Consider the following 25130-nt stretch of genomic DNA (forward strand, 5'->3'; position numbering starts at 1 on the left):
TGTTCCACAGTACATAACCTCCTGTTTCCTATATGTTTTAATAATCTTTTTTGGCTGTTTTGGAAATCAATTATACAATAAAAGAGCAAATATGCAGATTATGTATTTTCTAATCAAACATATATTTGTTCCATATGTGCTCAATTTTTACATAAAATGTGTTCATTCTTAAAATCAACATGTTGAACCAATAAATATATTAAACCTATGCCTTAAAAGATATACAATACCTTTGAGAACTGTTCAATACCTATTTTAAGGTCAGTGTCTGGTTGGGATGACAGGAAATGTACATGGGTATCTTTAAGGAAACAGCATCTTGTTTGCTCCTGTTTCTTTCACTTATTTGTGCACTGTGATGTGTGATGGGGATTAAGAAATTTTGCTACACTTTTTTCTAAAACATAACATTTTACTTAGAAAAAAAATGGAGAAAAGTTTGCACTGGGGCAAAAGCTCAGTAAATCTGACCTAGCGTTTACTTAATCAAACTGGGCCAGAAAATCATACAGACATATTCTGTTAAATATATTATTCTACTCTAGTGTTTGCAATGTTACACTATTCTACCATAACCGCAACTACTTTTTTGTAAGAAGCACAATAAAAAGCGTACTGTAAAATACATATTTTTTAAAATATGATTGTGGTGTCTCAGTACTTACAGACAACTCTGTGTGGGGGAGTAAGGTGATATCCATTCGCTTCACACCAGCCTACTGGGAAAATGTCCATGGACTCCACATCAACTATATACTCTGGAAATGGCTTCTTCAAACCTAGAGGTGAACACAAATATAACATTGCTGTTATTATTTATTTATTTGGCAGACACCTTTACCCAAGGCGGACATGTATCAATATGTAATTAGAATAACATTTCTGCAGGCATTTTATACACTTTTTCTTGAAATTCCAAGCACTGATCTAATTTTATGTTCTGACCCTCTTTAGAGGCTGCAAGTCTAACATCCTGGATTATACCCAGGGCTGTTTATAATCAAGCCTATAGTGCTAGCACTGTATTCTTAAAAGACATTTAATCAAGAACAATTGAAAAGGTTTTATTGTGAATTATGCCACTTATGTCCTTAAATCATATAAATAACATTAAATCTAAATGGAAAACAGATTTAACAAGATATGTCACATACCTATAATACATATCCTGTGTGGTCTACCGTAGTAATACAAACAGAAATTAAGAAAGGTTTAGACTTACAACGACGCTTAAATAAACTACAGCAGCTATTTAATGCTGCGAGGATCTCATGTCACATCACATGCTTAACCTAATTGGCATCTCTAATTGAGAGTGATGCCAAAACCAATGGGGTAGTCCTAATAAAGTGGCCAGACAGTGAATGGGTGAATGATCAGTGCTCAGATCTAAAGATTAATTTGTGTGTGCGTGTAACAATATGACAGTTAAAGTGATTTTTCAAACATGATAAGCAGTCTGGAAATCTCATGCTGTCATTTTTAGTTGTAGTATATTAATTCAAATAACACACATCACCAAAAAAAAAACAAAAAAAAAAAAACACTTTTCTAATGACAAATAGGGCTGTCAGGAGTTTCTCACAGCTGAACTGAAAATGTAAACATACCTCTCAGCAGCATTCTTTGGATAAACATAAATCTTTTGATTAAGTTGTGTATAACAAATCTAAACAATTCTGTGCATATTACAATGTTTCAGTTCAGGAGAGCAAATGAGTACATTTATTCAAGTTGTAGTCTTTATGACTTTAGGACATTTGGAACAGTATACATCTTACTGGAGGATCAATACATTGAGTATACAAGTATTTCCTATTATCATCATAATAAAACACATTGAAATGAATGTAAAAATCATATTAACCTCCAATACAATGACAACAGTGTTTGCTCAGTTCTAAATGGAGTTCTAAATAGAAGTGCCACTGGCAGTTAAAAAAAGGATTCTTCAAAGCTGTTAAAAAAGTGAGGAACATGTTTGTCATTTTATTGTCTGACTAGTTTGTAAATATGTGTAAAATCTTGCAAGCTGCAAGTTGAATGATGAGTCACTGTTACCAGAATTGTATTTGATTCAGGCTTTTAACAGTTCTCTCACCATACATACTTTTTCAGATTCAGTATAATGGGGATCTACAGTACAACATGAATACTGCCTTCTGATTGGTTGGATTATCAACAGAATTTGATGCAATTTTGCATAGCTATTTCTTTAAATCACCATGTCGATTATCAACAAGGAGTGTTTCTGTTTTGTTTGACGGCTATTGCAAGTATGACGGTATTAAAGTTTTTAAAGTTGCTCTGAATGTAAAGAGTGAATGTGTAGTTGAACAAAAGTTGAGGGTTTTGTAAGCTCCCTGTATACCTGTCAACTACAACAGTATTTCTCTTCTGACCACAAACTTCCTTCCTATGATTCACTTTGAAGTATGATTGGTATTCGAGTAGCAAGGGTATACTTTTGTGTGTCAAAGAATCAAAGGCAAAAGAAGAAACAACCTTAAAGGGCTTTAATATCTTTAAAAGGTATCTTAACCTTTTGCTGCTGAAGCGCTTTAAAATCGATTTTATATGATCAATGACCTTTCATGTCATATCTCGGCTGTCCATTCACCAATCTTGTTTCTTTTTTTTTGCATGGGTCATAACCATGACTACAGGCCATGTCTCTCTATAATTGGTTTGCGGCTAGGATGGGTGGGACGTATAATATTATAATTACAAGGATGTGTCACAGATGCCGCCATTTCAGCTGAGTTCACTGCTGATTCATATAGTTTTTCGTAAAATACCATGCATCGTAAAACCTTGTGTAGCTCTGCAACTCTACAAGAGATTTCATTTTTGGTTTCTAATTTGAAATCCTTGGAAAATTGCACAGCTCCTATATTCTCTAGATTTTTTTCTATATAACTTAGAAAGAGGTTGAAATAGGCAGTTTTTAAAAATGTTAGTTATTATTATACATGTTTCTATATTTTTTTGGGAGGCGTGGCTTATATGAAAAAAATATAATACGTTCCACAACAAAATACATTATATTATTGGAAACAGCTACTTAATGCCTTTATGTAGGTATATTGGGCTTTCGTTTCTGATTTAAGTTTGCCAAACTACAAGCGCTAAAACACAAAGTGATCATATTCATGCCCATATATGGACATTCTGCTAAGGCAGCAAAGGGTTAAACAACATATATGATGCTACATAAAGTACTTTGAAAATGAATCAATACATTGAACAGAAACATTGAACAATAAACTGAACATAAAACAGTACAGTGCTAATTTGTTATTTATCTCTATAACTTCCATATCAAGATGTGTGTACATTTGTGAATTACAATGTGGCATTGCATTTGTTTTGCAGTTAGGGGTTAAGAACCCAGTAAATAGGGATGGGGTGAGAGGATAGAAACATGTCTGCTTCCCTTCTTCTCCTGTTGTCTTCTGTGCCAAGAATGAGAATAATTAAAGTAAGATTTCCCAGTGCTGTTGATAACAAACTTACATAGACCAGCACCATAACTAAAATAGGAAATGTCACTTACTAGAAAGTCAGATGTTAAATAAAGTCAGATGACACTGCGTTGCCTTTAATGCCACAATGTCATGCATGATACGAGGTGTCATTCAGAAAATCATTGTAAGGAAGAACTACATTAGACTTGCTACTGACATTAAAACAGCCTTTACATTTAAAATAATGTTGTTGAAGCTGACACCCTGGGATCCTTCAAGAAGCTGCTTGATGAGATTCTGGGATCAATAAGCTACTAACAACCAAACGAGCAAGATGGGACGAATGGCCTCCTCTTGTTTGTAAACTTTCTTAAGTTCTCAAAATCCTGAATTCGCATTGTATCCAAGATGAATTCTAAATTAACTTGTTTCTTTCAATAAATGTTTTAAAATACTCAAGAATCTCAGCTGGGTATTGCTTAGGTATTGTTCTCAAGTCTTCACCATTTTTCCTTCTCATAATCACTCTTCAATAACTCCTGTACATGCACCTGGGACCTTGAACCCTATTTAGCGTAATTTACAAGCACAAAGGCACATTTTCTAATAGGAATAAAAACACTTTAATGTTTTTAAACTACTCTGAGAAATGATTTGTTGTTTGTATACTGTTAAAAGTGTTTGTTTTTTTTTCCTTTAAGAAAATGTGTCCTTGCCCCTTTGGTATTTCTAGAGGACTGAGATTTTCTGTAGAATCTCTTATTTTTGCGAGGTGCTGGTGGGGGATTTTTTTTTTTTTCAGTTAACCAAAAAATAGATGTTTAATTAATTTTAACAGCTACAAAATGATAATGACGTACCAAAAAGCCTGGTGCATAAAAAAGTTGCAGATTTGTGATGTAATGTTCCACAGAGCAGTTGCTGTGACCTCAACCTTATTCTCTTTAGGTTGAAAACAGGACATGGGCGGCTATGATTGATGACATAGCAAATCCCCACCCACTGTGAAGGAGGATTGCTGCAATGTGGTGACCAGGAGGTGGAGGTTAGCTAGCAGTAGGTGAGGGATATAGAGATGCACAGACTGGGGTTCAGACCAGCCTTATCAGCAATAATGTCTGATACAGGCTTATCAATAGCAGTATGTAAAACAATGAGGAGAATGGAACTTTCTGCACAGATTAGTATGATATCAATACTGTTTTAATTGCTTTGTCTCTTTCTGAGGTATTTTGTGTGCTCATGCCGATGGGGACAGTAACTACTGCGCACGGAGTTAGACTAGACCCACTCCTGGGTTTCTTGCCTCATCAATGAGACTTTCTCAGGAGGCAATATCTTATCCATCACTGTGAAAAGCCTCCAAAGAATTGTCTTTTTAGGGCTGCCTCCTTATGTTTTTTTTTTTTTTATAGCTTATAACGTATAAAACAACAACAACAATAAAAAAATCTTATTTGTATCACTAAACTCATGTCTAGTTTTAACGCAGGTACTATGAATGGGGATGGCCCCGGGCCAAGAAAGTTGGTAAATAAATGAAACGTTGTTGCTGTCTTCAAGGGACCGCTTCAGGAATATAAGACTAAAATGGCACTTTAATGTATGTATTTACTCTTTCCAGTGGATGACTGAGACTAGTTACCTTCTAGATGGAGCCACATCAACCTTCCTTTCACTTTAATGATCGTCGCCACACATATTTCTGCTGGATTCATTGGGTTGACAGCCTCCAGCTTCATGTTTTTGGAAAACCCCCGACTCAGTGATGTCTGCAAAAGCAAAATGCAGACTGAGTACCTACGTCCTACAAAGGAACAGTACTGAAGAAATCAGGGCATAACCTACAGCTAAACTCATATAAAGATTTAGATTTTTAATGTCCTGGTACTATAAGAAATTACTTCCATGATATGTTGCTCTGTCACAATCTAGAATTTGAAACAAGCATGGCATATACACTGCAATAAAGGTAAGATTTACTAAATGAATGTATGCCACTAGATTTTTAATCCGAGCAAACACATAATTCAATGGTTCAATATTAACTTCTTTTAATCCCGTTTTTTTTGTCACTCTGCCATCCCATACAAGTTATACCATGTTTTAGATTTTTATATACATTCAATACTCGTCTAGACAGATTTGGACCTTCCACTGATCCCCCTGTGACACAATAACAAAGTAATTGCTAATGCCTGGCTAAATGATTAAAGCCAGCATGTTAACAGGTGTTGTGATCTTAAGTATTTCTTATTAGAACAGAACATATTTCAAAGCTATTCCTGTTATTTCAGTGCACTATATTTTGCAACTCCTCTAAATATCAATGATTACAGGAAAAAAAAGGTAATTTCATTCAATTAAGATATAGGAGATATACTTTAGTCCATGTAACTACTGTTTAAGAAATTCAAACCTAATCTACCTATTAGACTATAATGAAAATATAATATGCTTTTCAGAAACCACAAGCTAAATTACAATATAATGCCTTACATCTTCCAGTACAATTAACATCTACAATTAAAACTATTACTGATGTGCGTGTTAATGCCTGCTGCATTCCAACTTGATAATATAGGCATCTTTTAATAGAATAGTCGATTAAGTAGGCAAACCATAAAAGCTGTTACACTAGCTCTTTCTATCTCCTATACCACTGCTATATGCTCTTTCCCAGATAACAATAGCAGATTTAATGCACTTGTATTTTTCCATTGTGAAAATAAAAAGTCTAAAACAATCATTATTCAAAAACGAAATCTCAACAGCCAAAAAGCCCTATGAAAGCACTGAGCTGCACTACTTCTTTCACACAGAGGGGATCTCTTCCAAATGCAGCTTGCTGCCTTGGCCATTAATGACTTTTTGTGTCTTGCCTGAGGGTGATCTATAAAAGAGCAATTCTCAGACAGAAAGTCAGTGCTTCTCCTTAATCTACTTTATAAAATCAATCCTCTTTCTAGCTGAGATTGGTAAGAACAAATCCTGTAGGACACCAGGAGAAAAGTATCAAATTCCTTGGTGTTTTGTAAAGGTATAATATAAATTAATACGTCAAGCGTATGGTGTCTTATTAGTATCTTGTGTAGTTCTGGCTGCTCAAACTGTGCAAAATAATGTCTACTATATTATAATAAGACACACCCTACACATGACATATTAACTTATATAAATCGCGAAAATAAATACTGTACTCATGAATTTCAATTAAAAATAAAAGGGAAACAATTATTCATATCAATGTATCTTACATTTCTAAAGCAAAGATGAGGTGCTGCCTCTGTCCCACATTGCTTCAGGTAGTCTGCCCAATCAAAATCCTGGCTGAGGTAACCTGCAAAATATAAAACAGGCATGATTTTAGGAAATTAACTGGGTACTAATGAGGGTAAGTCCTTTCTGTATTCACAAGCCAGGTATGGTACAGGTAGCTGCAGTTTCAGTTTATCAATATGAGCAAACTGGTAAAGTGATATTGTGGACACCAATTATTTACAGATGGAATCAAACCTGATGGCCTAGATGAAAGCCCTGCAAATCCGCAGATGTCTGCTTTATATCTGCAGATGCGCATGCAGGTGTATTGTTTTACATCTTTGCGGATCGGATGCAGATATAATTATTAACATTCGGCTGATATAAGTTCAGCTTGTGTTTATCTTGCCTTGTCAAGCCATCAGTTTCCTTTCCCACTGCAAGCCCAGAGCACAAACAGTGAGTATAAACATGAGACAACATTGTCAGCTGATACGGTCACCTGTTTGCACTTTCCTTAGTTACCTGTTGCTTCTGCATGAAAACATTTTCAATTCAAACTCTGTTTTTGAATATGTAGAACCAAATGTACAAGAAATTAGACAAGGATGAATACAGCATAAAGGAAAATGAGAAAGGTAAGTCATCAATCTGGAAAACATTGCCAATGAAAACAGACACACTGTGTCTCATGCAAGAAAGTCTGTGCTTTCAGTAGCCATAAAACAGGTACATCAAACTTATTAAAACATAAATGTGAAACAGAATTGGGATCACGGTAGGCATAGGCTATAGGCGGCTGTCTTTTGTTGCTGTAGCTCAGCTTTGTGACTACCGAAAGTATTATTGACTTGAGAGGCTTATTTTTTTGTAACGTAAAATGTTATTTGTTCTGATGAATGTCACTGTTCTTTATTGCGCTGTTGTCTAAAATGGTCAGGTTAAAAAAAGGGACCTCAGATGTCTTCCTGATATAAATGGAAGTTAATTACCTGTGTTCGTAAATTATGTTAAAATTATTAATAATCTATAGTTACTAATATAGTGAAATAACTGCAATAAAACACGTACAAAATTGCAGCTAGGCTATCCAAATTTACCTTTTTTTTTGTTTTTTGCATACACACGCAGGCAAACTGGCCACACACTCATAAAAGAGAGAAAGAAAGAACAAAGTGACAGACCCAATCATCCACGTGTGCTCCGTGACAGCAGGCAGCTCAATGCGCACGCTGCTGAACAGACAACACACACACACTCCCAATATTCCCCTCAATCCCAAAATCTGCAGGCTGTTCATAAAGACTTTCCAATAAAATGAAAGGAACATTCCTGAGTGTGTGACTGTTCTTCAAATTGAATTATATATATTAACACGGTATTCACCTCAAATAGATGGAAAATTGAGTGCGTGAGTCTTCTTAAAGACTATCCGCACACACACAGAGACACACCTCCTGAGAGGCACACTGATAGGGGCAGTGGCTGCTGCTGCTGCTGACTAACAGCAGAGGTGGAGATAGCTCACTCCTTTTTGTGTTCATTGTTCCTCATTCAAACATATGTGCGGATCGGATAAAGTTAAAGTCTCGTGGATGCGAATCTGACACGCATACAATTCTTTGTATCCACGCAGGGCTTTAACTAGATGATCACTGCCAGTCAACTGAAGCAGTAATTATTTAGGCAACAAATGAACATGTTAGCGCTCGACACGGGTAGAAAGTCCGGAGCCGGGTACCCGTCATGAAAAATACCCAGGTACCCGGATCTTTTTCAGGTAATGATTAAAAAAAATAAAAAATCATATTTATTAATGTTTTAAGTGCATGATACATATTTAAATACTATATAGTACACATACATTTAGTCCCTTCAGATGTGTAGACTTGTGTAACCTTTTTCAGTACTGGAAACATCGAAATAATAATAATAATAATAATAATAATAATAATAATAATAATAATAATAATGATAATAATAATAAACATCATTTAAATACAGTTATTAATGTTAAATGCACTTCATGCCGCAGGATTCTTTGTGACATATATTGCCCATATTCCACTGTTGTTGTTGCTGTTGTTGTTAACATGGCTGTTATGTTCAGTTTTAAAACTAATGCAGTAGTACAGCACCGCTATTACTTAATGGACTGTCGCAACAGCTACCGTAAATTGAGCCAGCGGGGTTTTGACGGCAGTCGCAAAAGAGTTAGTGGGACATGTGCGTCTGTTTGGTTATAACAAGAAAGTGCCGTTCCTGATCACTAAATTCTGTCTTGTGAATACATAACAATGGCATCCAAGCAAAGCATTGCATGGAATTTTTTTTTTACCAAGCAGGAGAAAATGGAATTTGCAAACTCTGCCAAGGAAATGTTTAATTCAAAGGAGGAAGCACACTTACTTAATTATTTACAATTATTTTATTTACATTGCATTTCTTTGCGTATTTATTTTTAAATAAAGGCTACGTATTTTATCTTTTTGGTAAGAAACTGTATCTGCACAATAACTGTAGATAAAGCATTCCGTATTGGAAGCCACATGGTTATTATTAATGGATCACAGAGTTATCACTGACATAAACTAACACAATGTTGTTATGTTGTTTTCTTTCCAATTTAGTTCCTGAGAATAATAGTCACTGCAGTTATTATTATTGAGGTGTACTTGCAGCTCGCTGTGTTATTGTTTTCTGTAAAACATTGATATCCTGTCAGTTAAGAAAATGCTTAATGCAAAGCTTGTTTTAATGCTGTCTTTATTACGCCCATGTCAACTTTTTTGCTTTTTGTTAAGTATATGGAAAACTACAAAGTGGTATGTAATTCAATATGTTAATGTAACATTATTCAGCAGGTTTCATTTGACTTCATGAAGCAAAATTAGTTAATTCTAGGTCATGCAAAACTTTTGGTCATAGCTATATACTGTTGATATTTTTTTTAATAAAAAAATATTTTTTTGACTTTATTTCCCCAGATCAGATTAAAATGTTTCACATTACATAAAACAATTCTAGCTAAAATCTGGTTTTCAATGCCTACACTGGAATAAAAGTTTATTATAGATGAATAATGTATCTCACTCTAGCTGCTCTAAATCTTACAGGAAGCAAACTCTTATTTAAGATTTTTATCTTTGCTTGCAAAAGCATGAAAGTCAATGCTGTATGATACTTCAGCTATAAAGTAGTTTAGTGAGGGCTGCTTTCTCTGTGACAAACCTTTGGGGCGTGTGAGGTTAACCCCGTTTTTAAGGCACCACTCTACAGGAAGGATCCCGGGGGATTCAGCATGGCAGAGCAGTGAACTGGGTGTAGGATCTCCTGCCAGATCATCGATGGTCACATGGAAATATTGATCATTATAAACCTAGAACGAGAGGTCATTCTCATATATATAAATGCATTCACTTCCAAAGAGCTAATATCAGGGGTATGCATGAAATACGTATGCATATGTTTGGGTAACATTTAGTAGATTTTTGTATTTTTTTTTTTTCAATTTTAAAAGGACAAGAATCAGCATAGGTTAAGACTATTTAGTTTGTTTTCTTGATCTAAACTGCAATCACTGTACTTACATACTCTCAACTTCAAATGTAAACCTAAAAAAAGCAATTTGTAACACATTTTTCACCATGTTTCATACTAGTGAACAAGTTAATTGAATTGGGCCTTGTGTTGCAAATGGAAAGAAATATGTGCTTCACAAAAGGCATAACAGCTTTTAGTAGGGCTTTGTCAATTCCTGGGATTAAATGTACTGTACTGTAATATCATAACATGTCAGTTTTCTGTTCAACAAAATAAGCACTCTGTCATCCAAACATGGTGGATGTTGTGGCTATCTTCCTATAACGTCCTGGTATTTGTATTCCATATTTTATTAATTTGTAAACAAAGATGATCCTGTTAATGAGACGCACAGTACATCTCAGGGTTGGAAAACTTAACAGCTGTAATACTTGCCTTGGTCACTGTCGCTGGGCTGATACAAAAGGGCCCCTGAGAGTCCAACATCTCTAACTTCAACCCAACCGAGAACAAATGGTTTTGCAGGTCTGCGTGGTCCTGGGTAACAAGACATTAGAAAAACTGTAATGAACCAGAACCAGATAAGCAGAAGGATAAGCACATAAGTAAAACACACGAAGGCCAATCAAGATCTATAAAGATTCACTGAACTTAAAACACTGAAAAAAGTATTTAGTATTAATGTCTGATGCAGTTGCCAGTTACAGCAAGATGCCCGAGTGCAATTAGGTGTTCCAGGTCAATAGCTTTTAAAACAAACACAAGGGCCAGGATTCAATCAAAATTATGGCAGCACCATATCTAGCATAAAGTATAGATTTAAGAAGCCATAAACTTTGATATATTCCATCGCAGGGTCAGTTATCTGCAGAGAATGACCGTTTCAGGGGCTATAAATGCTGTTATAAACTGAAAAAAAAAAAAATGTCAAAAACTGTTTTAAGGTTATATTTTGAACTGGATTTCTTCAGGCTGCTTGAGATTTTGCTTGAGGGCTCTACAGTCTAGAACAGTTTAACAAATATCAAAGCTTATTTCATTCAGAAAAAGCAGACTATATTCATTGAAAAAGTCACAAGTGAAATCTTTACATGCAGACCAACTACTGTATTCACAAATATAGAAAATAGGCGAGCCAAAGTTGCATAGTATAAAAATTAGCAACCTTTTGTTATGAATTTTACAATTTGCGAATAACATTTTTCTTAAAAACAATCTTTAAATCACCTATTACAAGTAAGGTTACGATTTTGGCACAGTCATTTTTTTTTTTTTTTTCTTTTTTTTTTTTTTAAATTTAGTCGTTGCCAATTAGTTTTTATTATTTTCTCCCCAATTTGAAATGCCCAATTATTTTTAGGCTCAGCTCACTGCTACCACCCCTGCGCTGACTCGAGAGGGGCGAAGATGAACACACGCTGTCCTCTGAAGCGTGTGCCGTCAGCCGCCCGCTTCTTTACACTCTGCAGACTCACCGTGCAGCCGCCTCAGAGCTACAGCGTCGGAGGACAACGCAACTCTGGGCAGCTTACAGGCAAGCCCGCAGGCGCCCGGCCAGTCTACAGGGGTCGCTGGTGCGCGGTGAGCCGAGGACACCCTGGCCGACCTAACCCTCCCTCCCCCCAGACGACGCTCAGCCAATTGAGCGCTGCCCCCTGGGAGCTCCCGTCCACGGTCGGCTGTGGAATAGCCTGGACTCGAACCGGCGAGTCCTGCATCCTGCACTCTAGCGAGTGCTTTTACTGGATGCGCCACTCGGGAGCCCCCACACGGTCATTTTTAGTACATTTCATAGGTGATTTGCTGAAAAAAAAAAAAATAATTCATGGAAAGGTCACCAAATAATGTAGTTTTAGCTACATCAACATACACAAGAGCTTTTAAATAGTACATCAAAAACAATAATAGAAAGACTATTGCTTTTCACTACTGACAAGTTTAAATGTTACTTTAGAGTACAAAACCTAGTTAATACTGTACTATGGCTTTCCAACCGGCCGCGTAGTGAAACAGACTGCGTCTGAAATGAACTGTGTTCCTATTTCTCTGTGCGTGTCCAGTGTAAATGTACTTATTTAACCTATATATATATTAAAAAAATGTGAACAACAATATATAAACATCAGCATGTCAGATTATTGTTTTTATTACCGTGTTCAAAATTAAACTGTATATATTTTTTTCTTCAATAAGAACGAGATGTTTAAATTGGTTGTTTAAATTGGTACCCTACAGAGCACTGCCCACGTTACATATGTTACACATATATATATATATATATATATAAAGAATTGCAAGATCAAAGCACACAGACAGACACCATGTCTAAGAAACAGGGCCAGTGGATCAGAAAAAAAAGACTAAAAAACAGATTAACATTATCTACAGTTTGCAGGAAATAAGAAAAGATGTTCTACAGCAAAATGTAAGAATTAATATTTTTTGAAGATGCAAGCCCACTTTGTTTCAAAAATTAAATTAACAAGCGCTGTATGTATGTGAAGATCACAACCAAGAGTTTACAGAAACATCCGATCTGTGTTCATTTACATGCTTGCTCGCTCAGCTGTAAAATAGAAATCTCATTTGCTGACCTATACATAGCTACACGTAAATGCTGCGTGCATACACAACCACACAATTTACAGATACTCGCAGATTTGTATTTTCAGTGCATGACATACTGCATTTTTAAAGGAAATAAAGGAAGTGCCTAACCAAATGTGTTTTTACATCCATTCCCAAGATTTCACGGACTTCTGTTCAAATTCACGATTTTCACGATTTCCATGACCTCCGTGACAAAATCGTAGCCTTAATTATAAGCAATGCTTTGTTCTGTTTAAGTACAGTATTATGTTTTACTGTGTAACAGGATTAATATCTTTAACATATTTCAATTGAATGCCCCAATTAATTTGCATAATTGGTAAGAATGGGTTCAACTGAAGTGTAAAGGCAGCTTTTAATTAGTATTAGCCCTGGACTGACATGATTGTGATCAGCCATCTAATTGCTTTATTTACACCATTTTGCTACATTACTGTGTTGTTTTTTTGATGAATTGCAGGGTCTGCTCAATAACCCTTCAGATGTGGTGTCATATCACATACATTATGTTGTGCAGTATCATGAAATCCATACCCGTCTTTGTTGTAAATTGTCTTCGGTGTCACAAAGTTTGTGGTGATTTTATTCCACACTACCTAGCCTAGTGTTCATGCAAAAAAATATTAATAATATTAACAACAATTCTAAAACCTAGGAACTTTTATATTTCCTTTGTGTTGGCTCAAAGCTTTCATTATGTGACTGACATTTATAAATGGCAGAACAAAAATGTAGTTTAAAAATTCCCAAATAGTTTTATGCACTGTGGACTAAGTCCTAGCTCACTGGTTATTCATTTTAAGGTCTGCCTGCTTCTAACAACATTTATGTTTCTTCTTTATACTTTAAACATGTTACTTACTTCTGTTATTAAATGTTTGTAGCAACTAGAACTAAATAGGTATTTAAAGCCAACAGTATTAGCCCCTTATCCTTTCAAGTTCAAACCTTTGTCCAAATGTACATTAGATCAGTATATTAAGAAAAGGCTTCTGAGGAGGGGGCCTTGGGTTTTACTTTTTAATGCTGCCGCTTCCAAAGGAGAAAAAAAAAAAACTGTTATTCTCACTACTCTATTTTACAATAGCCTGGATACATATTTGAGAATATCTGTGAAAGTAACAACAGCCTTGAGTTATTTTCTGCACTACACATTTGTTTTCCATGAGTAGGCACCAACATCAGCTGTACCATACCCTGTTATGCATGGATAGATCAGTCACTGACAGATGTGATGACACTATGCACCTACATTACTGTGATTTTCTATTACCATTACCACATGATTTTTTTTTTTATTGGACAGCAACAAAAAGAGTCATAGAAAACAGATACCAAATGTGATTGGCACTATCTGAAAGCATGCATTGATATGGATATTGGCCAGTGCTTTAAACAATGTTGGACAGTGCTTGAAACAATATGACAAGTTGGGGGGGTCGACTAATACACGAGCAAACATATGAACCGATCTATAATTATAGTAAAAGCCTATATTTACTGATTGTGATGACCGGCGGTAGCATGAACTCTATGGAGGAGCATAATAATAATAATAATAATAATAACAACAACAACGTTACCTTTTCTATTGTGTGACCCCCGCAGCATAGTGCTTCTGTGGGAAACAGCAGCACCTCCATTGTTGTGGGCAAATCCTTGTTGCCCTCTTTGCCAGAGCAAACGCTGCTAATTTCTCTCAAATCAAAATACAAGCATCTCAAGATTTGGTGAAAACGATTCTGTGACATTGTCTGTATATATAAAAAAAATAATCCCAGGCTTGTTTACACCCAGGAGCTGTCACGTAAAACACAGACACAGTTTCACTGAATTACAGCCAGACCACACCACTCTCCACATTCCATTGAAATGCACACTTCCATGGTAGAAGTGCTTATAAAATTGTTATTTTTGCAAATCTGCCACTCAAATGGGGGGGGGGGGGGGACGACGACGACGGACTTCTACAATGGAGTGGTTTAAAAACAAGAACCTGAATGTCTTAGAATGGCCCAGTCAAAGCCCAGACCTCAATCCGATTGAGAATCTGTGGCAAGACTTGAAAATTGCTGTTCACCAACGGTCCCCATCCAACTTGACAGAGCTTGAGCAATTTTGCCAAGAAAAACAGGCAAAAATTGCAGGATCCAGATGTGCAAAGCTGGTAGAGACTTACCCAAAAAGACTCACAGCTGTAATTGCTGCCAAAGGTGCTTCTACCAAGTATTGACTCAGGGGGGTGAATACTTATGCAACCAACAAATGTCTTTTTTTTTTGTTTAATTAACTTTTGTGTCACAATAAAAAATATTTTGCACCTTCAAAGTGTTAAGTATGTTGTGTAAATCAAATGGTAAAAATCCCAATTAAATCCATTTTAATTCCAGGTTGTAACACTACAAAATATGGAAAAGTCCAAGAGGGGTGAATACTTATGCAAGGCACTGTAGTTGATGTAGCTGTTACAGTGTATAAATACAATTATATTTATCACTGTCAGATTGCCAAGACCATAAATATCCTCTGTCAAAACAGGGTCCTTTATAACCGTTAAATATTCAGCAAACATCACACATGCAATTGCAGTGTAAACAGAAAAAAAGCAAACAGTAGTAGGCACAGCATAAAGCAGGGCTGTATAACTTATTAACTGCTCTAAATAATTCCCTGACATCACTCATTCTGAGAATCATACAGCAGCAGAGCGGAGGAAGATTGAATTCTGCATATACTGCAGAATCCACCTAAGTGATGAGTTTATAGAACGTGTATAGAGAATTTATTTTAATCAATCAATTTAATTTTAAACATGTAGTATAGAATATATTTACTTTATGGATGTTATCTAATCACAATTGGTACAATATAAATACACTGCTATCTGACTACTGGTTGACTGTACAATTAAGGGCAGCAGTGTGGAGTAGTGGTTAGAGCTCTGGACTCTTGACCGGAGGGTCGTGGGTTCAATCCCAGGTGGGGGACACTGCTGCTGTACCCTTGAGCAAGGTACTTTACCTAGATTGCTCCAGTAAAAACCCAACTGTATAAATGGGTAATTGTGTGAAAAAAATGATGTAATTGTGTGTAAATATAATGTGATATCTTGTAACAATTGTAAGTCGCCCTGGATAAGGGCGTCTGCTACGAAATAAATAATAATAAAAAATAATAATAATAATATCTGTAGAGCTGGGAAGGTGTTCAAGGAAGTAAACACCTGCTAAGAGGATAAAGACCTGTGTTGTTGTTCTTCTGAATTATACTAAACCAGCCCAAAAGATATAGCAATTATGTTTCTTATCATACCTTTAAAAGGTAGTTTTTGTTTCACAGAGGAGAAGGAGGGGATATATTTATTTGAAACAAATACATCTGAATAGTTGCTAAATCCAGGTATGTTAAAATGTCCTAAATGTTTTCCAAGTTTGTTTCCCTGCATTAACATGAGTTGTTCAGTACACTTTGGCACTCCAATAATATTATTAGAATGTCAGCACTTTCTTCACCCTTTCTTCACTTAAAAGATGGGTGGTCAGAAAGCACTCTGGCAGCAATAGAAAATAACACTTATCATCCTTTTTGGCATAAGATAAGGCAAGGCACTAAACCTGTCAAGTGTTTTATTGCTATTGCAGACCTTTGTTAGGCTCTGTAAAAAATAGGAATACAAGAATACAGCCCTACCACTGGGCAAGTGGCAAGTGATGTTAAAAAATATCTTAGAAAACAGCAGTCACAGATACTGTAATCTGACTGGTCAATCGCACGCGCTAAATGACTCACTTTTTTCAAAAACACAAACCGTGGAGCCTCATCGCCATAAATCATCCCGTCTCTCTCTCACACACTATGCTCTCCGCACACACAAACTAAACATCTTACTCAAGAAGTATCAATGTTGAAAGCAGGTTTATAAAAGCATTATTGTGCTCCAGGGTGGTGTGATGGGCTGAGCTATCACAAGGCTAGGGGTACCACAATACCCCCAGCCATTGTGATATCTCAGCATATCACACCCCTATGTTGTACCACAATGCTTAATTGTCAAATTATGTATTACTACAGAGAAACCCAATAAAGTTTATTATGCACAATGTAGTAGATCTATTTTACAGAGCTAAATATAAGCAGTCAGTAGAATATGATCTAGAAAATCACATATTTACAGGTGAACCAAAGCATGCTGAATTGTTAAATTGTTTGTGTTCTTTGAATGCTTTCAGAAATTTTGTAAATTTGTTGCTCATTTGAAATGTATCAACACCAATTTCATCGTGTCTCAGGTGCAATTTGCCTGCAATATCAAGTTAACGCATGTAAGAGTATTTGACACAGGCGACACATGAATCAGTTGTGTTTAAAGGCGTTAAGATCTTCTCATGGTGGTAATCATTAATCCCAGTCTGACTGAGTTTATTACATTGTAGAACTGGCACGATAGACTCAAAATATATGGAATAGGTTTTTGTAATATAGCATATTAATATGAAATTAATATGGTTATTAAAGAGATCCACAAACAGGTACTGTGTATCAGATTTTTGCAACACTAAAACTTCACTTGGGTTGACATTTTTTATACACCTTCATAATGATGGGGGAATGAAAATGAACACAATTACAGATTTGTTGTAATAAAACATTTCTTCAAAACCTACCCACTAGCTGGCGAAGATACATTGTATTCAACATTTATTACACATTATTAGCTTTAATACTATTATTTGCATTCACCCTGAGAATCTTTGCTTCACTCTTTTAGGATATATGCAAACATAGCAAATATAATCCTATTGATAAATTGCTACAACCTGGTATCTTTGCAATAGGTTTCTTGGTCTGCTTGGAGGTAGGCCATTGGAGCAAGTTTAAGTGACGCTACCTCTTTTATTGAGCAGGGCCACCAACTGACTGAAAATTAACTGTTTGTGTGTATGACTCGGCTGACTGACTTTTACCCAAGCACCATTGCTAGTAAAATCAATCAAAATTCAAAAAGACATACTGACAAAAACAGAACGGCTAACCAAAAGGGGTAGACTTCAAAATAAATAGCCTTTACTCAGCGAAACACAGAAAAAAACTTGAGCTCCAACCTTGAACACCTCCAGTGGGAGAGGATTCTTTGCTGCTTCAGTGAGTGCTCTCTCCAGGGTATCTTTCCAGTCGGTAGCTGCTCTTAAACCCCGGATCTCTGAGGTAAATAGAAAATATACATCAGAATAAAAATGTGGAAATGAATGCAGATATATAATTACACTCCATTCACACTATTTAAAAAATGCAGTGTAAGGGCGCTTTACAGTATTTCAATTATATATACTTTCCATTCCATGAGTTAAGTTCCCAGGTATGTGTTGTCAAGTGTATTTCACCCTAGGCATTAAGTTAACCATAATACGTCATAATGACTATATTAAAATAAAAAGTAAGTCTTGTTAGTCATCCCCAACACAGTACAGTCCTCTGTAGACACAGACAGCGGTACAGCAGTTCTGAGTTTCTGATATAAACAGAGGAAAAGAAACACAACAAAAAATAATTGAGGTCCTAGTGTACACTGTAAAGACAACTATTTGACCTGTGCCCCAAAAATTTCGAATAGATTTTTTTCCTATTCAGAAATGTTTCATAGATAACATCATCATGTCAGTATGAGTTCATTTCTCTGGTGAATGAATAGATTCCATTCCAAAACCACCACCAGTATTCCAAATAGTGGGTAGTAAGTTGCATTATTTCAGCAGATGGATTTATAAATCTTAAACTATATAGAAAATGCTGCCAGCAAGATAGTAAATGCTCTTATTCCATTTTTTTTTAGAAAAACAAATAAGCAAGGTGTCACATTTCTCAGCCCAAAAGCCACAGCCTCTATTTTCAATACATTCTTCTGCATTACAACTTTTCACAAATGCATTTCATTGCCCTTTTTAATCTTAATATTACCCAGCTGACTGCTTCCCCATCATACTGCGGATTACAGATGCTCAGACAAACACACACACACACACACACACACACACACACACACACTGTACTACCACTTCTCATTTGGGGATAGGAAGTTTGCTGGAGGCTATACAATATAATTCCATGAAAAACAACAACTCTCCTATTGAACAAAACATCTGTAAAACTGCTGAAGATACAAAAACAAAACTTGTCCTGTAGTCATTGTTAGCATGGCAGTCATTCACTTAGCTAAACCCATTGTACTGATGCACAAAACACCCAAAACACTTGGAATACATCACTCCCACCCGCCAATATAAACTGAACAAACTGAAACAATAACACCAGTCTCAATCAGACTTTTTTTTTTGTTTTCATTCCATGTTTGGTAGGTCAGACTTACGTTAAGAGAAAAACTGTACTGTAAATGATGCAGGTATCTGTAGATTGCTTGTACACAGTACTTAGCAGTCAGCCACGTCAACCTTATAATATGCATAGTAATCCGACAGTACTTCACACACTTCAATTGTACCTTCTTTCCTTTGCTGTCTTCTACAACTAAATCCTTATGGTCATGGGCATATTCTTTTGGGGGTTTTGTGTGTTAAAACATTTTTTATATATTTCAACACAATTTGCAATTCTTTTTTTTATTATTAAAATTTAGTCGTTGCCAATTATTTTTTATTATTTTCTCCCCAATTTGGAATGGCCAATTGTTTTTAGGCTCAGCTCACCGCTACCACCCCTGCACTGACTCGGGAGGGCGAAGACGAACACACGCTGTCCTCCGAAGCGTGTGCCATCAGCCGACTGCTTTTTTTCACACTGCGGACTCACCATGCAGCCACCCAAGAGCTACAGCGTCGGAGGACAACGCAGCTCTCGGGCAGCTTAAAGGCAAGCCCACAGGCGCCCGGCCAGACTACAGGGGTCGCTGGTGCGCGGTGAGCCGAGGACACCCTGGCCGACCTAACCCTCCCTCCCCCCGGGCGGCACTCGGCCAATTGAGCGCCACCCCCTGGAAGCTCTCGTCCTCGGTCAGCAAAGGAATAGCCTGGACTCGAACTCGCGACGTCCAGACTATAGGGCACATCCTGCACTCCACGTGGAGCGCCTTTACTGGATGCGCCACTCGGGAGCCCCACAATTTGCAATTTTGTTTTAAATTCCACGAGCATGTAAATATATCCTATGGAACTGTAATATAGCTTTAAATCTTGTAAGCATGTTACAATCCTCAAATAGAAATGCAGAAAATTGCTGCCACGCAGTAGTTGGGTGGATTTAAAGAATTTAGAACGAATCAATACGAGATACAAGTCAGGAAAGGGGTCAAGTCAACGTGAACTGAGTAACCATTTCCAGTGTTCTTCCGGTGTTTATTGGATATGCACAGATTTAATTTTATTTGTATCGGTGGTGTTTTATAGTTTTTTATCGGTTAAAAATGAAAATCAGAAGCCCTACTTATAAAGGTCTGATTACACTGGTAGCAGAAAGCAGTAAACCGTGCGGCAAAAAAAATAGAATCTATAGTTTTGAATGGGTGCAATTACACTGAGTGCGGAACGGAAAAGTGGCACGGCAGAAAACCGCGAGGGATAGAAACCAGAGCGATTGAAAATACCGCTCGGCAAATCTCCATCTAGACCAATCAACTGAAGTGTTGTTGTGTGACGTTATCTGCACTATGTACAGTGAGAGACGGCGAACAAAGACTGATTTTCGAGGTGCAAAAATGCCCTCAACTGTATGATACGTCCCGTCCAGAATATAAGGATATGCTAAAGAAGCAAGACACCTGGTACACCATAGCGGCCAAACTGGCTATTTGAATTTGCATTTGAAGAGCAACAGAAAACACACACTCTAGTGTACTGTAAGCCCATAGACCTCCAAGAAAAACACTTCAAAGTTTAAAAACAACAAAAAAAAAATGATGGGATTCTTAATGTTTATTATTATTATTATTATTATTATTATTTATTTCTTAGCAGACGCCCTTATCCAGGGCGACTTACAATTGTTAGAAGATATCACATTATACATTATTTTACATTATACAGATATCACATTATTTTTACATACAATTACCCATTTATACAGTTGGGTTTTTACTGGAGCAATCTAGGTAAAGTACCTTGCTCAAGGGTACAACAGCAGTGTCCCCCACTGGGGATTGAACCCACAACCCTCCAGTCAAGAGTCCAGAGCCCTAACCACTACTCCACACTGCTGCCCCATAAAAAAAAATGATGGGATTCTTAATGTTTATTAATATTATTATTATTATTTATTCCCCATAATATAAATATAAAGGTCACTGGAGAATGCTACACTGGTGAAACTGCAGGTTTTTTTTTTTTTTTGTTTTTTTTAAATAAAGACACATACGCAAATATATTTAATCATTATTTCTTGACATCCTTCATCAATTATTCATTTTTTCTCAACATTAACATGTGATAATAAATTGACATATACTGCAAGGTCTCCCGTTGCCAGTGTAATATGAAAAAGCGCACCGTTTACCGCTTACCGCTCCCAGTGTAATCAGACCTTAATTAATTGTTACGTGATATTTCTTTTTTCCTTAATTTTCAATTCAAAGGTTCCCATACATACTTTAGCCCTTGCTAAATGCTGTGCTCGTGAAATTACATCTCATTCAAGATGCTGACACACTGAATTAGTTTTTAAACAACGTGAGAAGCATCAAGCAGGGTCACAGTTGCAAGCACGCTGCATACCAGCAAGAATTCCTCTTACACACCTGCATTATCTTATTTTAACAAGTGGGGACGAGTTCATGTAAAAAAGTCTGTTCTGACTAATACGCTGCTTAAAATGTATGATGTTTAACATAAATAACTCTTTAAGATAAACATAACACCAGTCTAGAACTTTACCTGTAGGAGGTTCCATGCTGTATCTGTTCTCCAGACACCAACCCACAGGACGAAGCCTGAAGTCCAGGTAAAACAGCCACTTGTCGTGTGTGTCACAGTCCAGTCCAAAGTAGCGGAGCCGCAGTCTACCGCCAATATTTTCTATCACCCTGACTATCCAGTACTGGAAGGGATTCTGGGAATCCTGTAGTTCTACCAATGAATCAAGCATGATGAGATCAACAGTGTTCTTTCCTCGAAGAGGCTAGGAGGAGACAACAGAATGCAATTATTTAAGTGTTTTCTTTCAGTTGTACGCACTTTTTTGAAGATGCAACTGTTACTGTACAGGAAAATGTAAATTTACACTAGAATGTCTATTCAAATATAGAATTACAGAATGCCCTGGTATCTGGTCATTTATTCTAAGTTTTTAAATGCTGACAAGTTAGAACCCCCCTAAAATACAAACTATTACTCACCCCTTCCAGCAAATTTGCAGGTGCTGTTCGGGAACCAGTCAGCTCTTGAATAAGAAACTCTGTCCAGTCTGTGTATTTCTCTTTTATTGCTTTAAAAAAAAGAGCAAAACATGAATAAAACTGCAATGCAATGTTGTTTTTTACTATGGGGCAATGCTAACACAAAGAAGCTATAATGGCTACGTGTCACTGGTAGCACAATGGTAAAATGTTCAGCTTATTTTGACATACCCATTGTATTTCAATGGATTGAACCAATACACACTGGTAATCAACTTTATTACCATGATACAGTATTAGTACTATTGTTCCAATTGTTTTTCTGTTACCATTGCAGTGGTCTGATGGTTCTGTTTGGGTAGCCTAGTGCTAATACAGTACACCCTGGAATTATAATGGTAATTACCTTACTGAGCCCATTACGGTTTACCAAAGGGGCCAGCAGTCTCAAACAATGGGAGAAGAAAACAAGCATGTCAGGGACATTCATCCCCACCCCGCTATCAGTACCATGAAAAGGTAGATCATCTAGAGCATATGCACATGCAAAAATTTAAGTTAAACATACAGACAGGCAGATGCCTTGTATTATTATGTTTGCAGATGGTACTACGTTATATAGAACAACTATCAATCCAGTAACAGATACATGATATTAATCTTGTTTATGACTGGTTTGGAATGAATTATTTGAAACCGATCATTTCCAAAACTCTCTCGATAGGGGACCCCCATTTGAGAGAGTTGCTCCTCGGAGTTTGGGTATCTGATGGCGTGCTCTGGACACACCATGTTGATTATGTCTGTTGGAAAGCCCGGAGAGTAATGGGGTTTATTTTTTGTTCCTTTAGAGAGGCCCCTTCAAATGTTGTTTTACATCTTTACAAGAGGTTAGTAAGACCTATTTTAGTAGAACTCTTTTGTCTCGGACACATTCCAAAAATACAATACTAAGAAGCTTGAGTCTGTGCAAAAATATGCTAGGGTTGCATTGAATGACTGAAATTAGGATTCCTACTTACAAAAGCCACTAAGTGGCTGGAGGTCCTATTTTACTCTTGCTCACTTCTGAAAGATTTTGCATTCACTGTGTTCCACCTTTGTGTCAATCTGTGCTCCTAAAAGATCTGGGTTGAGAGGTCTCTACAGTGATGCTCTGACAATCTTCGGTTGTGTTGCTATTCTTTCTTTGGCACAGCCTTGCGGTTATGGAATGTCTTTCCCAATTTCAGTGTCATTTCCAAGCCTTTCTGGGTTTAAATTTGCTGTTTAGCATCATCTGTGCTTGAGATTAACTTGGTGTAATGAAAGTAATTGTTTGGAATTATTTTATTGCTCTTATATTTTATTGAGTATTTAGGTCTCTCTTTGTGTAGTATTGCTCACACTATTGAGATGTACCTGTGCTGCCCCTGTGAATAAACTAAACTAAACTAGACAGCTGTAAAATGTATTGTGACAACGGGACAGAGACAAACATACAGGAGGCATCCAAACGCCCCCCAGGTTTTGATACTCTTAATAACTGGATAAGCATTGTCTACTAAATGACAGACTGTGTATAAGCAGAGATTGTGAAACACTCAATAGCTTGCTAGTCTCAGTTTTCACTAGGACAAGTAGAACTCTAAAGTGTGAGATAATACAACAGGCAAAACATACTATTAAAATAATATTATTAAAGAAATAATATGATATGCTCTATTTAAAATAACTTCATCTTTTTGTTTCTAACTGAAAGATCCTGGTTGCAGTGCTGACAAATAATAAGAGCAGGCATGCCGCTGTGTTTTCAGTTCAAGTAGTTATGTTCTAAGTTGTTGGGTTTCAATTCACTCTTCTGGGACCTCTTCAGTAACATGCTTATATTACACAGAAAGCCTATGTATAACCTTAATATTGTAGCTTTATTGCTAGTTTCATACAGTTAAATCGATTTGACTCTGATTTGAAAATTTGCCTCTGTACTAGCTTCAAAATAGGGTTTGAAAACTAGAATTTAAACTATTTAAACTTACAAAATATAATTTTGGCAATTAACTACAGTATATCTACATTTAAGTATATATATATATATATATATATATATATATATATATATATATATATATATATATATATAAAAGAAATACAACCTGTGTACTGTATCTTAACATCAGTTCCTGTGGTACAGTCACTACTATGTTGTTGTTACTATGTTATTAATATGCATTACATATATATATATATATATATATATATATATATATATATATATATATATATATACACAATGGGGATTGATTTTATTCTTATTACAGGGGCGGTAAAACCTGACTGACATGTATCTGGGTAACGGATATCCGAGTGCTGACTGAATTCAGGGCACATTTGGGACTAGTGCTCAGAAAAAAAAAGTAAATACAAATAAAAAAAAATATATTAAATGAAGCAGAAAAAGTCAACTGCCCTGATATTGTTAACTAGCTACTCAAAAGTCAACTGAAAGGCACATTTACACAACACTATGACTGAACTGAAAAGCAAATAAAAAATCTAATCCAGCAGGTTAATGTGTCATCGTACAAACCATTAAAAACCCTTGTTTCTCATTTGAGTTCTATACTGATCATTTATTTAATCTCCTCCCAAAACACTGTCCTGGCTTCTTAATCACGTAATATTATAGTGATTTATAATTCATTGTACATGAGGAATCTTGATTTGATTTGATTCACTGCAGATAACCTACTGAGAACAACAGGATAATGAAATATTCACACAGGAAAAAATGATTTACTCCCTACTGTTACGAAACACATACATAACGCTGCCAACAGACTGTAGCATTCCAGTAAAATAGCAGGTAAACTGTATAGAAACCACTATACATCATTATTGAGCAGGACTAGTACCTTTTGAAACTTGCTAGT

The 25130-nt window shown here is 36.3% G+C and overlaps 1 protein-coding gene across 4 annotated transcripts in view; it reads right to left on the reverse strand.

The window, feature by feature from the left end:
* The window catches only part of LOC117420142 (scm-like with four MBT domains protein 2), an 80500-nt gene that overhangs the window by 27110 nt on the left and 28260 nt on the right, over positions 1-25130 (reverse strand). For all 4 annotated transcript variants that reach the window (XM_034033696.3, XM_058985955.1, XM_058985956.1 and 1 more), the window contains 8 exons: positions 22219-22307; positions 21758-22001; positions 17984-18081; positions 10707-10808; positions 9960-10107; positions 6725-6807; positions 5113-5239; positions 666-779 (listed from right to left, as the gene is read on the reverse strand). In XM_034033696.3, coding sequence (XP_033889587.2) covers positions 666-779; positions 5113-5239; positions 6725-6807; positions 9960-10107; positions 10707-10808; positions 17984-18081; positions 21758-22001; positions 22219-22307 — 1005 coding nt within the window. The remainder of the gene's footprint in view (positions 1-665; positions 780-5112; positions 5240-6724; positions 6808-9959; positions 10108-10706; positions 10809-17983; positions 18082-21757; positions 22002-22218; positions 22308-25130) is intronic.

This window comes from Acipenser ruthenus, chromosome 14 (genome assembly GCF_902713425.1).
Source record: "Acipenser ruthenus chromosome 14, fAciRut3.2 maternal haplotype, whole genome shotgun sequence".
NCBI classification, from domain to species: Eukaryota; Metazoa; Chordata; class Actinopteri; order Acipenseriformes; family Acipenseridae; genus Acipenser; species Acipenser ruthenus.